The sequence below is a fragment of the Solanum lycopersicum genome, chromosome 1 (genome assembly GCF_036512215.1).
Source record: "Solanum lycopersicum chromosome 1, SLM_r2.1".
Taxonomy (NCBI): Eukaryota; Viridiplantae; Streptophyta; class Magnoliopsida; order Solanales; family Solanaceae; genus Solanum; species Solanum lycopersicum.
The window spans coordinates 90,124,508-90,143,338 of NC_090800.1; the positions used below are offsets into that span (position 1 = coordinate 90,124,508).

Sequence of the window (18,831 nt, forward strand, 5' to 3'; positions counted from 1 at the left end):
CTGACATGTTAGTAACCTTGTTACAGTGTGAAATAAATGGAGTTCTTGTTCATTTCTTCTGAAACCAGAGTTCAATCATCATTATTGTTACATCACTTGCATCAGTTCATGTTTATTATTAACTCATTTTCCATGCTTTGCCCCCATGGCAAATCGAAATATTATAGTGATTAAGAAAGAAGAAGAAAATTATAAAAGGGACAGGTGACATTTACTCCCCCTCTGTAGGAGTTTCACAAAAGAAAATTATCTGGATAGCATCCCACTGCTTTAGAGCACCATGGGTTGTGGCCATAGCAGCTTCCCTATTGGCCTACAGTATATTTACTTTGCTCATCTCTGTGACTTGGTGACACCACCAAATGTGATGTTTTCCAGTAGACTCGGTTCACTTGAGATTAAGCTGGTGAGTTCTTTGGGAAGACATGGCCATGGCCTTGGGCTGGTACTGGTTTCTTTCTTTGGTGAATGTTGATTCTTTTCCTTCTCGACTTTTTTTTTTTTTTTGCAAATGGGAGCTCGCGAAGGAAATTGTACAGGCATGTATCTTGAGGCGGGCTTAAAAGTGATCAAGATCAGATGTGGCCACAAAGTAAGCTAACCTCCAAGGTAGTTGATCTCTTGGAGAACAAGGTTAGTGGTAGTTTCTTTCAATTAAATAGTTGAGTTGACTATTTAGATGCCTGATATAATAATTTTGTAACTGATTAACAAAAACATAAATGAAAAATAAGTTATGAAGAAGTCAACTATCTTTATTCTTGGAGCTTAAGGCTCATCAAATAAACAGCTAGAACAGGGAGGATTAGATTATAAAAGCACCTTTGGATAGTCAGACAAGCTCGGAATTATACTTTGTTTTTTTCGACCATTATCTAGACATGGCTCCAAATGGTAGGAGGAAACAGAAAACTTCATCTAAAGAAGAGTCTGCTTCTGTTGAACCATCGCAAAATCTTCCTGAAAAGCTACTCGAGTTCCTCAAAAAGCAACCAACACCTTCAAAACTAGTTGAATCCATAGGTACTGCTGGTATTCCTAAATCATGGAGATGTGTGTCGAGAAAATGTGATTCCACTGCACAATCACCATGGCTTGAGCTTTCATATGAACCTCGATACTATTGCAAAACTCAGCAGCATACCTTCAACTTCTCATTTGAAGAAGCTGGTTGCTATTGGTGGCATGGTAAAAGAAGGCCGCGTTATGATCCTTGGAAGCATTTTCACTACTACTCACCTTGGTCGATTGTCAGAGGAGAAAAGGTACCTATTGATTGTTGCTTTCTGAGTAGTTCCAGAGCCCATGGTTGTTGGTCTTCTTACTCGTCTGATCATAGAAAAACATTTTTATTTCCAAGGAATGGCCATTGTTGTTTTCCAGATTTTGTAGTTTATCAGTGGGGAAAAAACCAAAAATGGATGAAACAAGAAAGCAGTCAAAATGGTCTTATTGATCCGAATGATCCTAAGGGGCAACTAATACAATTCACCAATGCCATTATCTTCCAAGGGAAGTTTTATGCGCTAAGTTTGCAAGGAACCCTGGCTGTAATAGAAGAAGTTGAAAATCAGTTTCAAGTCACGCGTCTTAGTAGAAGGCAAGCCATTCCTTCAAACTACTCAAGGCATTTCATAGAGTACTTGGTTGAATCTAATGGAGAGATCTTGCTCATTTTCCTGATCTCAGAAAGATCAAACAGGGTGGTGGACAAAGTGGAAGTGTTCAAGCTGCAGATTGAAGATTTGTCATGGTTAAGATTGGAAAGCCTTGGAGATAGAACGTTATTCGTGGGGATTAAATGTGGTATATCAGTGCCTGCAAGTCAAGTTGGCTGCAGAAACAACTGTGTGTATTTTACTCATCGTTACATTGATGGCTGGAGACTGTATGATATGGGAAGTGGCTGCATTTCCCCCTGTTATGATGATGCTGGTTCTGAGATTAAAGATCCAGTGTGGGAGGAGCCAATAATTGGATGAAAAACATCATGACGATGAAACACATGTTTATGATTCAGTATTTCCCTTATGTTGTATTATCATTCTGACATGTTAGTAACCTTGTTACAGTGTGAAATAAAAGGAATTATTGTACATCTCTTTTGATACCAGAGTTCAATTATTACTATTGTTATATCACTTCCATCACTTCTGCTCCAAGAGTGGCCAGTTGAACACCCTTTGCAGAAAAGGTACATTATATAGAGAATTATATAGAGATCAAATTCTGAATTTAATAATGTTAAAAAACCTTGTATAAACTCTTTCATGGCACAGTAATTAAGCGTGTTAATTTTTACTGTGGGTTCGAATCCCACATAGGGCACAATACATTTGGTTATGTTACTCAAGTTTCTTAGTTATTAATATTTCAATTTTAATGATATAGAGTATCATATATGAATACGTGATGAAAATAGAAAAAATCAACATTTTACTTTTAAAAATTGTGTATACATATGTTAACATAATTTTTTTTTTCAACGGCAGTGATTTATATGTAGCAAAGCTAGACACATTTGTTCTTCTATCAATATTTCATTTTAAAAACAATAATCATATATTTTTATCACATAAAATCAATGCATCAATAGAAAAACTAACTTGATTGTTTATATTTGATATTGACAAATATTGAGAGATAGAATTAAACAAATAACATTCAACTCACTTATTCAAGAGAAAATAAAAGTTGAACACGAAATTTTGTATTTACTCTGTGATTTAAATTATACTGGTGAAACATACGACAATGACTCTGGTGTATGGTGTTATGAACGACAATGAAAAAGGACATATGTTTCTAAAATTTTAAACTTCGAGTTCTCAAAGTAAAAAATTAGGCAATGTTTTTTTGTCCTTAACAGGAAGAAAGGAGAAAACGAATAATGCCTTAAAAATCGTATGTTTCATTAGTTACCCCAATTGAAAAAATTATTTCAGTCAAGCTGTTCATCAGCAATGTGCCCAGTCTTGGTATCCTCTGCAAGAGTTCTGTACTTGTTCCGCAACTTAGTCCTTCCCTTGCTCAGTACAGAATTACGGGACTTGTTAATCCTCCATGCACAATTTTCTCTTCTAACTTCAGGCACAAAAACTCGCACAACCGCCTCTTCGAACTCAGGTTTGTACAGTTCTAAATCATCATCACTACTGCATTTTCTTGCTGGTGCAAAATTAAAAACGTTGTGGAGGTGTTTGTTTTCCTTCATGTGATTTTTGAAACCGTTGCCTAAAAATTTCCTTATGTAACTTATTTGTTTCAACTTTGACCAGGTGCTAAAAGTGAGACTTGTTCTGCCTAATGTGAGGGTGATGGTCTTATCATAATCATCCTCGAAAATTTTTGAAGTGTCTTGTTTGGTGCCATTGCATATTCTCTTTATCTGATCCATTATCCCATCTTTTATGTCCTTGTATTCTCCGTCTTGATTGGAAAATTTCTCAAGACTGCCAATTTCAAAAATCAAAGCTAGCGCTTCAATGCTAGCAACATTAACATGTTCATCATCTTCCTCTAATTGTTTCAGAAGATAAGAGATCGATTCTTTCCACTTTTTCGGACTAATGCTCCATCGATCAATGCCTGACAGGAGGAGAACCCAACCTGATATTGCTGCAGCCGTCACAGAGGATGTATGTTTGGTTTCTTGATTCAAGAATTGCCATATAATTTCCATTGATCTTTCGGTGTCTATAAAGTCTCTGGCACCAACACAAGTGACAATAGACAAACATTCAAACACCTTGATCGCGTGACATAATTTGGATTTGGTGACAAGTTCACGGACTAACACAAACAATTCTTCATACACCTCACGTGCATTATCACCGGCACCAAGCGTTAGAACAACTAATCCTATTAGTTGTAATGCTAAATCAATCTCCGATGCTGAACCCCGTTTCAAGCAATTTTGGCATCGATGTATTAAAGTGACAAAATTATTTTGAACAAATTCGTAACGGACATTGGTCTCAAATTGCTTAATCAATGTCTTTAGTGCGTTTTTTCTGGCAGAACTCTTTTTCTTGAATAATTCCTCTAAATAAGTATGGAGATCCTTCTCTGGAATATAGGTTGAATTTGAAGCATCACCCATGGTTAAATTCTTGATGCTATGTGGCAGAACTCTGGTATGTTTGTACCTTAAAAATATTTAATTAGATATTCCTATTTATAAGAATACTAATAACCAAAATAAACTAAGATTAGGAATCCATAATACCAAGTAAACTAGGACTAGAATTAGTTTATTTCCTAACGAAGCTTTTTGTCTGACTAGGAATCAGTAATATAATGAATAATAATTTTTACCCAAATTTCTTTTATGCCGATTGATACATGAATCTAGAATATGCTGTATACGAGATTTCTAAAATATTTTTGTATTCTAAGTTTTTCTTTTTTACCATAAATAGTTTTTTCTTTTAGAAAAAGATTTAAGATGGACAAGTTCTTTTTTTTTTATAGGAAAATGTTTTTTTCTTTTAACTTAATTAACATTCATAATATAATCGTGCGGACTTTGAGAGTTTTGAGGACACAAACTTGATATGTTATCATTATGAATCTCTCTCATGTATTTTGAGTGAATTGATTGAGGTTATTTTTCTTTATATTTTGTACACTCATATTTATATAGTAGATTGTTCATCTCTTTTGTGGATGTACGTCGAATTGATCAAACACCATGTTAAATTTTTGTTTTTATTTTTTTATATTTCTCATTTGTATTTTTACTCATAATTTTTTGAGGTTTACTTTTGGTAGCTTTCGCTTAAGACCTAATTAATTTCAATCCTAACAGTTCCAACTAATAGGCTTTCTCGATTGATATTCGATCTATCCCTTTTTCACCCCTGGAGGCTATGTGTTGCGCAGGAAGCATTTTGAAGAAGCTAATTCCTTCTATAAAATTTAATATGCGTCTGCCTAAGAGTAAAGGATTGTTCATTTTGAACACAAAACTATAGAAATTTTTGGTACCTTGCTGGTGGCTTTTGGTCCTAATGAGTCTATGGACGTCTTTGTTTTATCATGAAGCTGTTGTTTACTAAGAAAAGCTCAACCAACAACTTCCCCAAAATTTGACCTATTGAAAGACGAAAAATCAGTCAAAACTAAAAAGAAAAACATCCTTATATTTTTGCTGTCAAAAGTGAAGTGAATTCTCAACTTTTAACAAAACTCAGTATTTACTCATCCATTATATGTCTAAATGATTGTAGAGAAGGGAAATCAACACAAAATCCATTGATAAATGAAGTGAAACAATATAAGAAAAGCAGAAGTCATGGTTTACAAAAGTGATTTTGTCGATGAAGCAGCTGACGAAGTATAGACACTTGATGAAACAGTGTAAGTCATAGTCTGCTCCTGCATACTAACTTCATAAGTATTTGAAAATGGAGAGGAAAACATATTCAATGGAGGGGGTGAATATGTTGCAACTGGCATTCTTGATGGAAGATTTGGTAATTGAGCTTCAGAGTTTAGAACATGGATAGCTTGCCTTATTGATGGCCTCAGTTTGTTGTCTGGATGAGCACACCATAGACCGATGACCATTAAACGTTCCATTTCTTTCTCATTAAACATTTTATTCAATCTTGGATCAGTTGCTTCGACTAGCTCTCCCGTTCCATACAGGCTCCACACCCATTCAACCAATCTCACTTGATCTTCTGGTGCTTTAATATTTATTGATCTTCTTCCACTTGCTATTTCCAATGCTACTATTCCAAAGCTGTATACATCTGACTCCTTGCTAGCTTTTCCATTCATAATACATTCCGGTGCCATATACCCCACGGTCCCTGCTAGCATCGTTGTTTGTGATCCTTTGTCATGGTCAATAAGCCTAGCCAACCCAAAATCACCTAATTTAGCGTTGAAGTTTGAATCCAACATGACATTACTTGCTTTTATGTCTCTATGGACTACGCATTGTTCCCACTCTTCGTGTAGATACAGTAAAGCTGAGGCAATTGCTTGAGCAATTTTCCACCTGATTTCCCAGACCAACAATGACTTTTCTTTGAAAAGATGTTTATCTAGGCTCTCATTGGGCATCAGTTCGTAAACAAGATGCAGCTTCTCTTTCTCGTGGCACCAACCGATAAGTTGAACCAAATTTCTATGCCTTAATCGACTGATGATCTTCACTTCTGATGCATACTCCTTTATCCCTTGTTTAGACCCTTTTGATACTCTCTTAACAGCTACATATGAGTTACATTCCTTCAATAAACCTTTATAAACATCACCAAATCCTCCTTCACCAAGCTTCTGTCCCTCAGCAAAGTTGTTTGTTGCACGAGCTAATTCACCATACGAGAACTTCTTAGGACCGGTACCCTTTTCAAATTCATCATCCATATCTAGATCAATGAAGACATTTTCTTTCTCATCTCCTTTTCTCTTTTTCCTCCACAAAATGCAACTGGCAGTTATCAAACCAAGAATCAGAATAGGTAATCCTATGCTTGATCCAACTACTAGTCCCTTGCTTCCTTTTCCCGAGGTCCTGAGTACTTTTTGAGGAGGACCCTTTGGTTCTTGAACATGAGTAATTGGAGGATCATTTGGAGTTTGACCTTGAATAGGATGATTTTTTGGATCTTGAAGTTGTATAGGAGGACTTGCACTAGGCTGATTGACATGTTCTGGAACTATGATAGCATCAAAACTCGAATTGAAATCCCAAGACTTGACATTGTTTTTCTGAAACAATTGTCCAGTTGATGCTGAGAAGCCAAAACTAACATTCTCAGGCAAATAATCCCTCAGATCAACGGCGTAGCTTAGTTTGTCTCGATTATATTTTTTCTGAAATCCTGTGAAAACAACTTCAAGAACCTTGGAACTAGCATTGTAACTAATCCAAGCATCATTTTTCTTCCCAAGTTTAATGTCATTTACCCATATTTTAGTAGCAACAGATTCCATAGAATTTATATTGATGCCTACATGTATGCCAAAAGGGTCCCAGGTATTAACAAATGTATCGAACTCTATAGCAACAAATGACTCATATGATGGCATGTTTTCTGTCTCAGCTTTAACAAGACCAAGGCCACTGCCAGACGAACCAACTGGAATACTCGAACCAACAGGAGCTAAGAAAAAGGCTAGTCCATCAGCAAAACTACCGTTACCATTTGAATCAATAACAAAAGAGAAATGCGTAGTAAAATCTGTCAATTCCCTTGTAGCCTTGTTCCATAACTGCAGTGTCTCAATGTATGTGGCGCGTCCTGTTTTTCCACCTAATGTCATGTTACGTTCATTAGGCGTGACTTGTATGCCCTCTTTCGTTACATAGGCGTCTCCAGTGACATTGATAGAGAGATTAACATGAGAAGTATCAATATTGGTGATATTAAAGTTCAATGAATATAAAGAAGGGATAACAAAAATTACTAAAACTAGCAAGATGTTCAAAAATTTGCTGAGAAACATGGCTTAGATGGTATATGATACTTTTTGATATTTCAGACAAATTGCAGTTTAAGTAAACAGAGACACTCTGTGTACACTTCATTTGGATGAACTTGTTTGTCTTTACCTTTTGTTTTCTTGACAATATCAAGGATAGACTATGGACGGCTTTGTTATATAAGCCATTGGTGGACTATTTCTTTTTCTTCAATCTTTCGATATTTGGTATCTTACTCTCGATTAATTCGAACCAATTACATAAATTTAGGTGGAAATATAATAGTTGGATAGCTTATATGAAAGATTTTCAATTATATATTACACGATTCATTTATTTATATTTTCAGACTTAAATTTGTTGTTTGTCCTCAGACAACAATTGAATTGATCAACTCTTTTGTAATAGAAATTCAATTTTAGTTGTTTAATTAGCAAATTCTTTGTTTGTCTTGGGCAACAATTGGATTTGAACATGCCATGTACTACCTCATGAGTCATGGGCTTAGGTTGTCTAAGCCCAATAGGCTTATTACAGGCCCAAAAGAGGAATAAAACGATGAACAACAACATATTCAATATAAAATACTAGAATTTTTGGCTAAAATCATCTCTAAAGTATGACTTTAAACCTAAGTGAACAAAAACCGCTGGAAGATTCATCATTTTGTTTATTTTTAAAAAAAATTCACACCACCAACAAAAGAAAATGTCAAGTCAAATAAATATGTACACATGGCTAAGCTAGTTGAGTTGGGTGATTTTTCTTATTTTTAGAAATTGAGTGTTTATATCATATTCAAACAAAATATATTCTAAATCCTAGATATTCTTTGTAAAAAGTATGGTCAAATACAATTCTAACTTCAAAAATTTCAAGTAACGTACTTTTTTTCATATCTAAACACCTATGTAATTTCACTAAATTTCCAATATTTCTATACATTGTATAAAATGTGAATTGCATTGTATATAATATACATACGTACTAAATATTTTATTAAAGAAAATCTCCAAATAGTTGGGTGTAATATTTTTAAATTGATTTTTTTTACATAATTTTTGTAAGCATCAGAACTTGTTATATAAATATCTGAAGACTTACGTACTGTTACAAGTTAATTTACTTGGTGATACAAAAATATATAAACTAACAACATACAAAATTTAAATTCTGAAAGTGAAAGATTTATTTTTTATCCATATTCTTATTCCTTGTAGGTAACTTTTGATCTTCTCGTTATGACTATGAAGACCAAATAAAAAAATATTTCTTTTATTAGTTCAATTAGTTTCGTAATAAAAAAATATTAAACTTGAACTATAGTTAAAAAGTGATTTTAGCCAAAAAAAAAAAAAAACTCTAAAATAGTATTGCATCCAAATATTCTCCTCAAGACCAAACCATTTAATTTCAAATTTTGCAACACAACCAATATCCTACATAAATCCCATCACACATAACATGCTCTTTTATACTAAATTGGATTCATGCCGTATAGAGTCCTATTCAGAGAAAAATGCTTCGTATTCAAAGATTTTTTAATATTTAAAATTCAAATTTAAAATATCTCGTGAAAAAAGAAATAATTTCTTTTGCTATGTCACATGTATTGATATCTTCTCTTTTGTTGCTTTGCTCTCTATCCGATTAAAACGGATGCATAAAACTAAAAGCATGGAGTAATTGAAAACATCGAGATGCTCTTCTCTCCTTTTAAATTAACCTATGATTTATTTTGTTTCCTTAAATGCTACAAGATGCTATACTTTGTACTTCATTTTACCTAACTTCTTTGTTAAATATAATTTTATTATTAAAGGGTGTGTCGAAGTTAGTATAATAAAATTTATTGAATTCATTTTTATCCTTACTCAATAAATATGGAAAAGAAATAATATATGATGAAAAAGAAAATAATATTGAATTCAGATTTAAATAAAAAGAATTATTAAAAATATTTTAATTAATATTTTTTATAGAACATAAAATAATTATGACAAAGCAATAGATCGATTGAGATATTCGTTTATTCATTATATAGTCACTCAGACGGAATAATACCTACTTTGGGCAATTATTCCTTTTGTTAGTGATGCATGTGAAATTATTGTTAGTACCCTTAATTAGTTGGAAGCAATAGATTAATATGCGTTTTATCGCCAGAAATTTACATAAGACAGAATCACTTTACATTATTTAAAATATGGAAATTGATCTTTTTCAAAAAGCATTATGGTCTATGAATTAAAAATAAATTGGTGCTACCTCTAAGTACCTAAACAATAAAATAAAATTAACATCATATCGAACAAAATCAGCATTTAAATAGGAAAAGATTTTTGGTTACTTTTGTGACTTATTTTTAGCCTTTTTACCTAAGTACTCTCTCTGAATCAAATTATTTGTAGTTGTTTCTTTACATGTCTTATATGAAAAAATAAGTAATTAGGAGGGCGTTAATTATTTTATTCATAATACATATATTTGACTCTAAACTTGACTTTAAATTTTAATTTTGATCTCCAACTTTCATAATGTACAAACAGACACTTTAACTATCTAATTTTTAAATAAATAAACACATGAGTTGTACATGACAAAATACACGTAGGACAAAAAATAAACACATGAGGACATGTGTGTCTATTTGTTCAACTTATACAAATTTAAGTGCCTACTTGTACACACCCAATATTGAAGGACATAAATGTAATTTAAAACTAAGTTAAAGAGTATAATTATGTATTATGTCTATTCTTTAATTAGGATGAAATATAGGAGGTTTTAACCAAACTAAACCATTTTATAAAGTCATTCACCAAAATAATATGTTTTTCTAAAATTTTACAAAATTAGTATAAACGTATTCCACAGTAACGTTTTAAAATATATTTTATTTTTTAAAAGTTAATGGTGTCAGATTGATATACGTTACTCAAAGTAATATTTTACTCCTAAAACGTTACTCACAGTAACGTTTTAGGAGTAAAACGTTACTAAAAATAACGTTTTAAAAGTAAAACGTTACTTACAGTAACGTATATCAACCTAATGCTGTTAGTTTTTTAAAAATAAAATATACCCTAAAACGTTACCGTGAAATACGTTTATACTAATTTTGTAAAATTTTAGAAAAATATATTACTTTGGTAAATTGTTTTATATAATGACTTAGTTTGGTTAAAAAATTCGACATATAGTTACTAAGGATAAAATAGAAAAAAAACTAATTAGGTTTGTCTTCAACTTTTATAAACAACAATAATGTAAGAATATAATTTTTAAAATGACTAAAAATAATTTGAGACAGAAACAGTAGTAATCAGTTACATTCCAAGATCTATAACTATTTTTGGAAGAGGAATAAAATAAATTTGCCAAATTGTTTGTGCTCTTATTTAATTGTTGTAAAAAACTATGTCTTATTTTTCCTTTTTCTTTTTTAAAGTAATAACAAGTTTCATTTAGTATGAATATGGTTAATTAGATGTAATAAAATTCTTTAAAGCATTAACCTTTACAGCTAGTATTACTATATTTAGATCAACTCCGTGCGTTGCTTACTCTAATCTTTCCTCAAGAGTTTTTATTTTTTACCATCATAATACTTTTATCGTCTTAAATTTTGTGAGTGTATCTGATTTGATATAAATTTTAATCACTTTTTTCAAAAAAATTATGGTCTAAAATAAACCCTAAATATTTATGTGATTATTCAAAGTTAACATTTTATTAAATATGAAAAGTATTATTCATTTTTAATGATTTAAAAAAGATGACACATAAATTCTACGAAATTCCACTAAATATATATGTTTTAAAAGTTTATAAGTGATTAACTATGCAAATGTAGGACCTTAATATTGCGTCCTCTTTATCAAACCACTACAAGCATATCTATCTATCTATATATATATATATATATATATATATATATACACACGCTATCTGAGTATACAAGCAATGTGTTGGTAATATCATTTTTCTTTTATTAAATTAAGAATCGTTTGGTAGAATTAATTAATAAAATTATGCATATAGTATTAACCTTTATATATTAGCAGTCCTTAGTGTGGCACACCTTTATATATGATTATTCTTATATTAGTTATATATTTTATTGTGTATTAAAGAGTATTACTAATTTCATAATTTTTTAAATATTATATTATATTGAGATAATTTTATATATTCTATCAAACGATTTTAATATTTTTCTATTGTTTACGGTGTATAGTAGTTATTTACTGTCAATTCTAACCGTGTAATTTGAGAGCCTCATTTTTCTTTTAATAATAATAGATTATAAATTATATTTTTAAAAAAATATTAAATACTATTTATAGAAAAATAAAAATTTTCATGTAAAATTATAAAAGAGATTAAATTTAACATATTTGAAACTATGTCTCGTAAAAAATTATATAGATTGGTTTAAGGCCCTTGTTTGATTGTATATTAAATCATTAATGTGCTTGAATCGGTGGGCTGAGGATTTAAATATACATAATTTCGTACCGTGCATATGTTTTGGGTAGCCAAAAAGAGTCAACTTGATAATATTTTATTATGTTCTCACATATGAAAGCTTGAATAAGTGGCAACTCTTTTCAAATCTCAAAAATGGAAGTGATGTGATTAAATATGATATCATATATTTTTCGTTTTTTTATAATTTGATTTTAAATGAAAAAATAAAAAATAAAAAATTAAGGTATAAAAATTATCATAATACTCACATTATCTCAATTTTTAAGACTTATTTGTGTTTCTAGTATTATTGTTACCATAATTCTTATTTGCCAAATTAATAATAAATTAGATTCAAGACAAAGCAACCTGGTTTAACTACTATAATAGAATCTCAACCACTCTTTACCAAAAAACTATGAGAAAAGAGTGCTACAATGATTACACAAAATTGTATCGCCTACGTCCATTGCGCACAGTTATTTATTCATTTTTTAATTGACATATTTATTAAAAAAATAATTATTGATATACTGATTTTGTTATTTTATATTTATTAATTATGAAATGGATAATTTAAAATTTAAGATTTTAAAATAGTAATTTTATCTTTTTAAAAAATTAATCAATTGAGAATATAATAGGTAAAAAAAATTTCTTTTTGATTTGTCAAAATAAATAAATAAAATAATTAAATAAGTAGATAAAACTAGAAGGAGTATATAAAAAAGCTACAAGAACATACAATTTTACTTAATGTTAACTCACATAAATATAAATATGAGTTAGTGCCAAATTCGTATCATTTATTTTTTTGATAGAGGTTATTTTTCTCTTTACTTATCATTTTACGCAATACAAAATATAAATTAATTGTGGTCCAAAAATAAATAGAGAACATCGTATGAGAACCAAAAAAAAAAGTAGTTACAACTACATTCTAAACAGTGTTTAAGGGACAAAACAAAAAACCTTTAATTTTTTAAAATACAAGAGACAGAAAAAGAAAGATAATTAAGTGGTGTGAACATTAACTACTATAAACCTAGGACTATGATTGCAATGTAATATAGTAAAAAAATAGACAAGTTGCTCCTCAGGATGATTGGTTCTTTAATTAATTAACTTATCTTTTGAGCAATTAAGGAAAACCATTAATACAAAGAAATCTTTTGAAGAATTTTTTTATTTATTTATGTTGAAGATAATGGAGTTTAGCTAAACAATAAAATGAATTATGAACAATAAACCTAGGACTGCAATTATAGGGCAATACATAAAGCTTGAGCCGGTCAACCAGAAAGTGACATGAATTATGAATATACTTTTTAGTGTCATTTCAATTAGCGTTTTAGCTTAATATTTGTATTTTTAAAATTTTAAGATCTAAATTAACAATTATTTTCAACTATATTTACTTTAACATTAAAGAGGTGGATTTTTTTAATATTGCTAAATTTTCAATAATATTTTAAGAAACAAAAAAATTGAATATATAAGTGGTCCCTTGAACTTGCATGTTTTTTTTTATTTAGACATCTTAATGAGACTATATTCCTATTGAACACCTTATGTAATCACAAAGTGTGTCTATTAGATACTTCAATGACATAAACCAAAAATATATAGAGTGCGTGACTTTCAAACACTATAATATGAAAAAGAGTGAATCATATCGTGACATGTGGCAAATTAAAAAAATTATATTTTACAAAAAAAAATTATCAGATTCAGCCACCCCTTCTGCATCTTCTTCATTGAAGCCCCTTCTAACTGTCAACTTAAATTTCACCATTAATAATTTTATGAATTTTCTATTTTTATTTTTATTTTTATTATAAATATATTTCATAATGTATCCTCTCCTTTCCTCCAAAACAATATTTTCTAACTTGCATAGCTCAATTCTTTCCTCCCAAATTTTCTCTTCTTCTTCCTCTCTTTTTTATCATTAATAAATATGTTTTAAACTTGAAATTACAAAGAAATCAAAAAGGTATAACTCCGTCGTATTTAGTTATTTTTAGCAACTTTGTCTATGTATTTTGTTTAATCATGTTTTTTTTTTTAAATTCAACCATCATGATTGATGTTGCTTCAATAATACCATTTTAATTTTAACTTTATACAATGAAGGAAGAAGACATTTTCAAGAGGTGAATGAGAGATGATTATGACTGTGTTGGAGCCAGGGAAATGGAGGAGAAGGATTAAGAGGAGAAAAAATAGGGATAAAGAGAGATATGACGAATCTTTCACGCGCTTTTAATGACTACACTTTAATCACTATACCAACTCAACAATGTGTGTCTAATAGACAAACTTTAAATATACATTGAGGGGTCGTTTGGTACAAAGATGTATAATGCAGGGATTACTCATGCATGGATTAGTAATGCATGAATTAATAATGCAGGGTTTAGTAATGCAGAGATTATTTTTTAGCAAGTGTTAGGTTCATTATTTCCTACCTAGTCTTATGTTTGGTTTAAAACTTTTAAAAAAGTTTATTTCCTATTAATACCCTTTAGTTATTATGAGATTATGTTTGATTTAACTAGTCAAGTTAAATATTAAAAAAATATAAAAAAATATTATTACTTTTGAGATGTGATATATCACATGGTATATTTTTAATTTTTTGTTGGTCAAATATACCTTGAACTTAACATGAATTTAAGGCTACTTAAATTGTTCAAATACGCTTAGCTTATTTTAAAAATAAAAAAAATAGTTCATGTGGTCAATTGGCGAACTACATTTAAAAACAAAAAAAAAAAAAAAATCAACCCAATATAACAACTCAAACATGGAGAAAAAAATATTAGTTTGTGAAATTATCAAATTACATGAAATAAATTTGGAGAACTAAACGAACATTTATAAATATTCTCATATAAATAGAAAAAAGAACATGAATTACAAAAAAAAAAAAGAAAAAAAATTAAGGATAATTTAGTCATTAGGGATCTTATCCAAGGATTGCTAAACCTTGGACTAGCTATCCCTTCCTTTCCTAGGGATAAAATAAAACCTTGTATGAGGTATTAGTAATCCATGGATTAGGTTAAATAAAGTAACCAAACAATTTTTTTGTTGGACTATATTTTAATCCATAAATTGTTTTGATTAATACTTCCGAACAAACGAGTCCTGAGCGTTTAATAGGAAAAAAATTTTGCTAAGGTATCTAATCGGAAAATGCGTGCAAGTTCAAAGGGCTGTCAATGTGGTAAGCCAAATAAAAATAATCAATTTTATATCTATAATGAACGTGAAAAAAGAGTTAAAAGTGACAATTAAATTAAAATAATAGAGTAATTAATTAGGAAAATGTCATTGGTGCTTAGTTTTGCCTTTGACCAACCATTTGTGGTAAGGCGCATGTTATCTTACCTATCTTTGCATTTTCATTTTTTTCTCAATCCAGATCCGAGAACTTTTAAAATTTTAACTAAATTTGAGTCACCTATTTATAAAATTAATTTGAAAGTAACACTCTTTACATAATTTTCTTTATTTTTAGAATTTAAATTTAAAATCTTCAATTGTTTCATGTCGTGATCAATGTATATTATAGTCTCAAATATTGTGTTTCTTTATCTTTTAGAAAAAGAATTATTTTGTTAAAGTACTGGGTGAGGTTAGCTAGGGGATAAGGTTTGTGAAAGGTGAGGGCAATATTATTATTTTACTCTCTTAAATTTAATTGATATGGAATATTCGATGCATATTTAAAATGTTCGATTGTTCCTAATCTTATTTATCCTTTAAAATTGTATTATTTGATAAATTTTTATATCTTTCGACGATTTCACTTTAAAGGGAACGACGTTTGTTTGTATTATTTTAAAGACATAAAAAGCTTTAATTAAATATTTTTTTTGAATCGCGATCGTATTACCTCTAGGCCATTAAAGTCATCGCTTAAGGCCTCATATTTTTTAGCTCTATTTTTTTAAGAAATTATTATTATATATATACACACTATGAGTGCTCTAATTTCGACCAAAGATTAAATCTCAACTTGCTCCCAAAAGAAAAACTATACGGTTGGAACAAATAATTGTATTCTAATAAAGAAAATAAGTATACAGTTACAGCTTCATTGTTTGGCAAAAAGAATAATATAGTGCTATAGCCAAAAAAAAATTTAGTCATTACATTTAAAAAAGTAATAAGAAATACATCGTGGGTACTCCATTATTTGAATACAATTAATTTTAATTTGACAAAAAAATTAGGAGTTCCGACTTAATTTTAAACAAAATTGGCCTGAAAACAATTAGGGATTGTTTGGTTAATGGGATATGATGTGATATTGTAGAATTAAGTTTAATTTGAAACTAAATTTATATGTCGTTGGAGTAAAAAGATAAATTCATAAGTTATGATGGTCTTAATTACGAGACTCATAAATATACTTTCTCTTTTACCACATTAATTACTCTTCGTATTTATTAAATAGTGCAAAACAAAAAATATTTTTTCGATCCAAAATTTGAATGTGGATCAGTTTTTTTCACCACTTTTAACTCATAGACCTATATGGAGTCAACTTGATTTAAAAAGTATGAACTCAAAATTTCAAATCACATTTCAAATTATATCTAAAAATTTATATTAATCTGATTTCAGATCATTAATTTCATATCATGTCATATATCTGATATGCTTCTTTACTCAAAAAGGACAATTGATCATGAATTAGTTGCAAAGATTACTTTTGGTAGTTTATAGATTAATTGCAAAGAACAATTGATCATTGGTCAATTGCAAAAAATATTGTTGGCTATTTATAGTTTTTAAGTTGAATTCGAAAAAAGGAAAAAGATGGGTATTTTTTTTCCCTATATATGCACAATCTCCTTTTTTTAGGTTTATATAATATCATAAAAGCTTGCATATCTTGACTATTATATAGTTTTCTTTTAATTGATTATATAATTAAAAGAGGAGTATATCTCACGTCCATAAGACCATAAAACTAAAATATTTACTCCAATCCGTGTCAATTCCGTGTATGGGCTTTTCCATCTTTTCAAAAAACTTTTGGTCAGACTTGTAATATATAAATATTAACTAAAAATAATTATTGTAAAGGCTAAAATTAAACAGAATTTAAAAACTTAATTATTTATTAAGCATTATTGGATAGATAAATACAAGATCATATGTTTCTATATTAATTTTATACGTTCCGTTTTAAATTATCTATCGTATTTCTCTTTTACACATCTCTTAAAAAGATCTTAATTATGATGAGTTTTGATCATCTAACATTTATTTAACATAAATTGAAAACTTAATTATTTATTAAGCATTATTGGATAGATAAATACAAGATCACATGTGTCTATATAAGTTTTATACGCTCCGTCTTAAATTATCTATCGTATTTCTCTTTTACACGTCTCTTAAGAAGATCTTAATTATGATGAATTTTGATCATCTACTCTTTATTTATGTCTTAAAATTATAATATTTATTTATTAAAATTTTACTTTATTTACGTATAATAATTGAGAACTATTTTTAAAAAATTACGTCAAATAATTTACGATAGGAAAAAATAATATAAAAGACCAAGCAATAGGTTCGGTTAACAACGGTAGATTTCCATGGTTCACTTATGCCAACCAACCTTATCTAATTCTGAGTTATATAATTATGTAAGTTTTCATTTTAAATGTACTTTTACCCTCTTAAATTTGGTCCAAAATAAGAATGTATATAGTTGTAGAAAATCAAGAAAGCACTAACTACTTTTTTTTTTTAAAAAAAAAAAAGCATCATTACTCTAATAAATAATTAAAATTTCTTACGTGATAATAATTTATTGTACGAAAATATCGTAAAAGACAAATAATATAAACGATAGAAAGTGATGTTTGTTGGGACCGAATTGTAACAGTGGATTTTTGTCTTCTCTACTTTGATTTAATTTTTTTTTTTTCCTAAAAGAGAGATGGAAAAAGTTTAATGAAGTTACAAATCAAGAAAAGATACTAAGTGGGGGTTGATTAGTCAATTTTAAAAAAAGATTTGGGTATCAATAAAGTTTGGACATACTACAACAAAGTAGTATTAAAAGGTACTTCTTTCATGTGTGCTCAGAAAATAATGATTTAATTGTTATTTTATAAAGTTAAGATACAATTAATTATTACTAGTAGTTTTTTCCATTTCTCCATTTATTTAATAAAAATGGAGATAAACTAATATGGTAAAAAAAATGTATAAGGATAATTTCGAGGAATTAAAATCTCTTTAACTATTTATCTAATATATTTTTTTTAATTTCTTATATTTTTTTGTATTACGTATAAAATAAATTTTTATAATTGCAAAAATCAAGATCACTCTGTAAATGACATATGAACTCAAAAAATTAAAATTGTAGTAGGCAAATAATTCAAGTCTCCTTATATTGCCTCAGTCCTTTTTAATTTTTACTTATCAAATTTTAACTTGACATGCTTTATGAGAAAATATTGGTTGATATCGTAATTTTATTATTTTTATTCCTATTAATTGATATGATCCTAAATATACTTATTTATTAGTATATTTTTACAAGATATTAACTCAATATTAATAAATTAAGAATACTATATTTATAAAACAAACAAAAATAAATTATCCTTTCTTAATTTATCAAAAATGATACATAAAAAGTACATATATATTCTATCCTCTATTCCAAGTTACATAATTCACGTTCTTTTTCCGTCAATTTTTTTTTTAAAAAAAAACATATTTTTATCCACGATTATTATGATTTATTTTAGACAATCTTTAATTAAAAAATGACGGAAAAATAAAATAAAGTCCCCCATAAAATTGGTGAAAAACCATTGACAGATCGAAACGTGTCAGTCAGCTATTTGTTGAACAACATTACAATTCTAAATTCA

The 18,831-nt window shown here is 29.0% G+C and overlaps 2 protein-coding genes across 2 annotated transcripts; both read right to left on the reverse strand.

The window, feature by feature from the left end:
• Nucleotides 1-2,941: 2,941 nt before the first annotated feature.
• LOC101248151 (uncharacterized) lies at nt 2,942-4,102 on the reverse strand. Its single transcript, XM_004231321.1, has one exon. The coding sequence runs from the start codon at nt 4,100-4,102 to the stop codon at nt 2,942-2,944; it is 1,161 nt and encodes a 386-aa protein (XP_004231369.1).
• Nucleotides 4,103-5,201: 1,099 nt separating this feature from the next.
• On the reverse strand, nt 5,202-7,574 carry LOC101248435 (L-type lectin-domain containing receptor kinase IX.1). Its single transcript, XM_010317187.3, has one exon. It carries the CDS (start codon nt 7,462-7,464, stop codon nt 5,302-5,304), a length of 2,163 nt encoding a protein of 720 aa, XP_010315489.2. The 5' UTR covers nt 7,465-7,574; the 3' UTR covers nt 5,202-5,301.
• Between the last annotated feature and the right edge of the window lie 11,257 nt (nt 7,575-18,831).

What these genes read in the sequence shown, in the direction of transcription:
- LOC101248151 (XM_004231321.1), bottom strand. Translation starts at nt 4,102, where the DNA reads ATGGGTGATGCTTCAAATTCAACCTATATTCCAGAGAAGGATCTCCAT.
- LOC101248435 (XM_010317187.3), bottom strand. Translation starts at nt 7,464, where the DNA reads ATGTTTCTCAGCAAATTTTTGAACATCTTGCTAGTTTTAGTAATTTTT.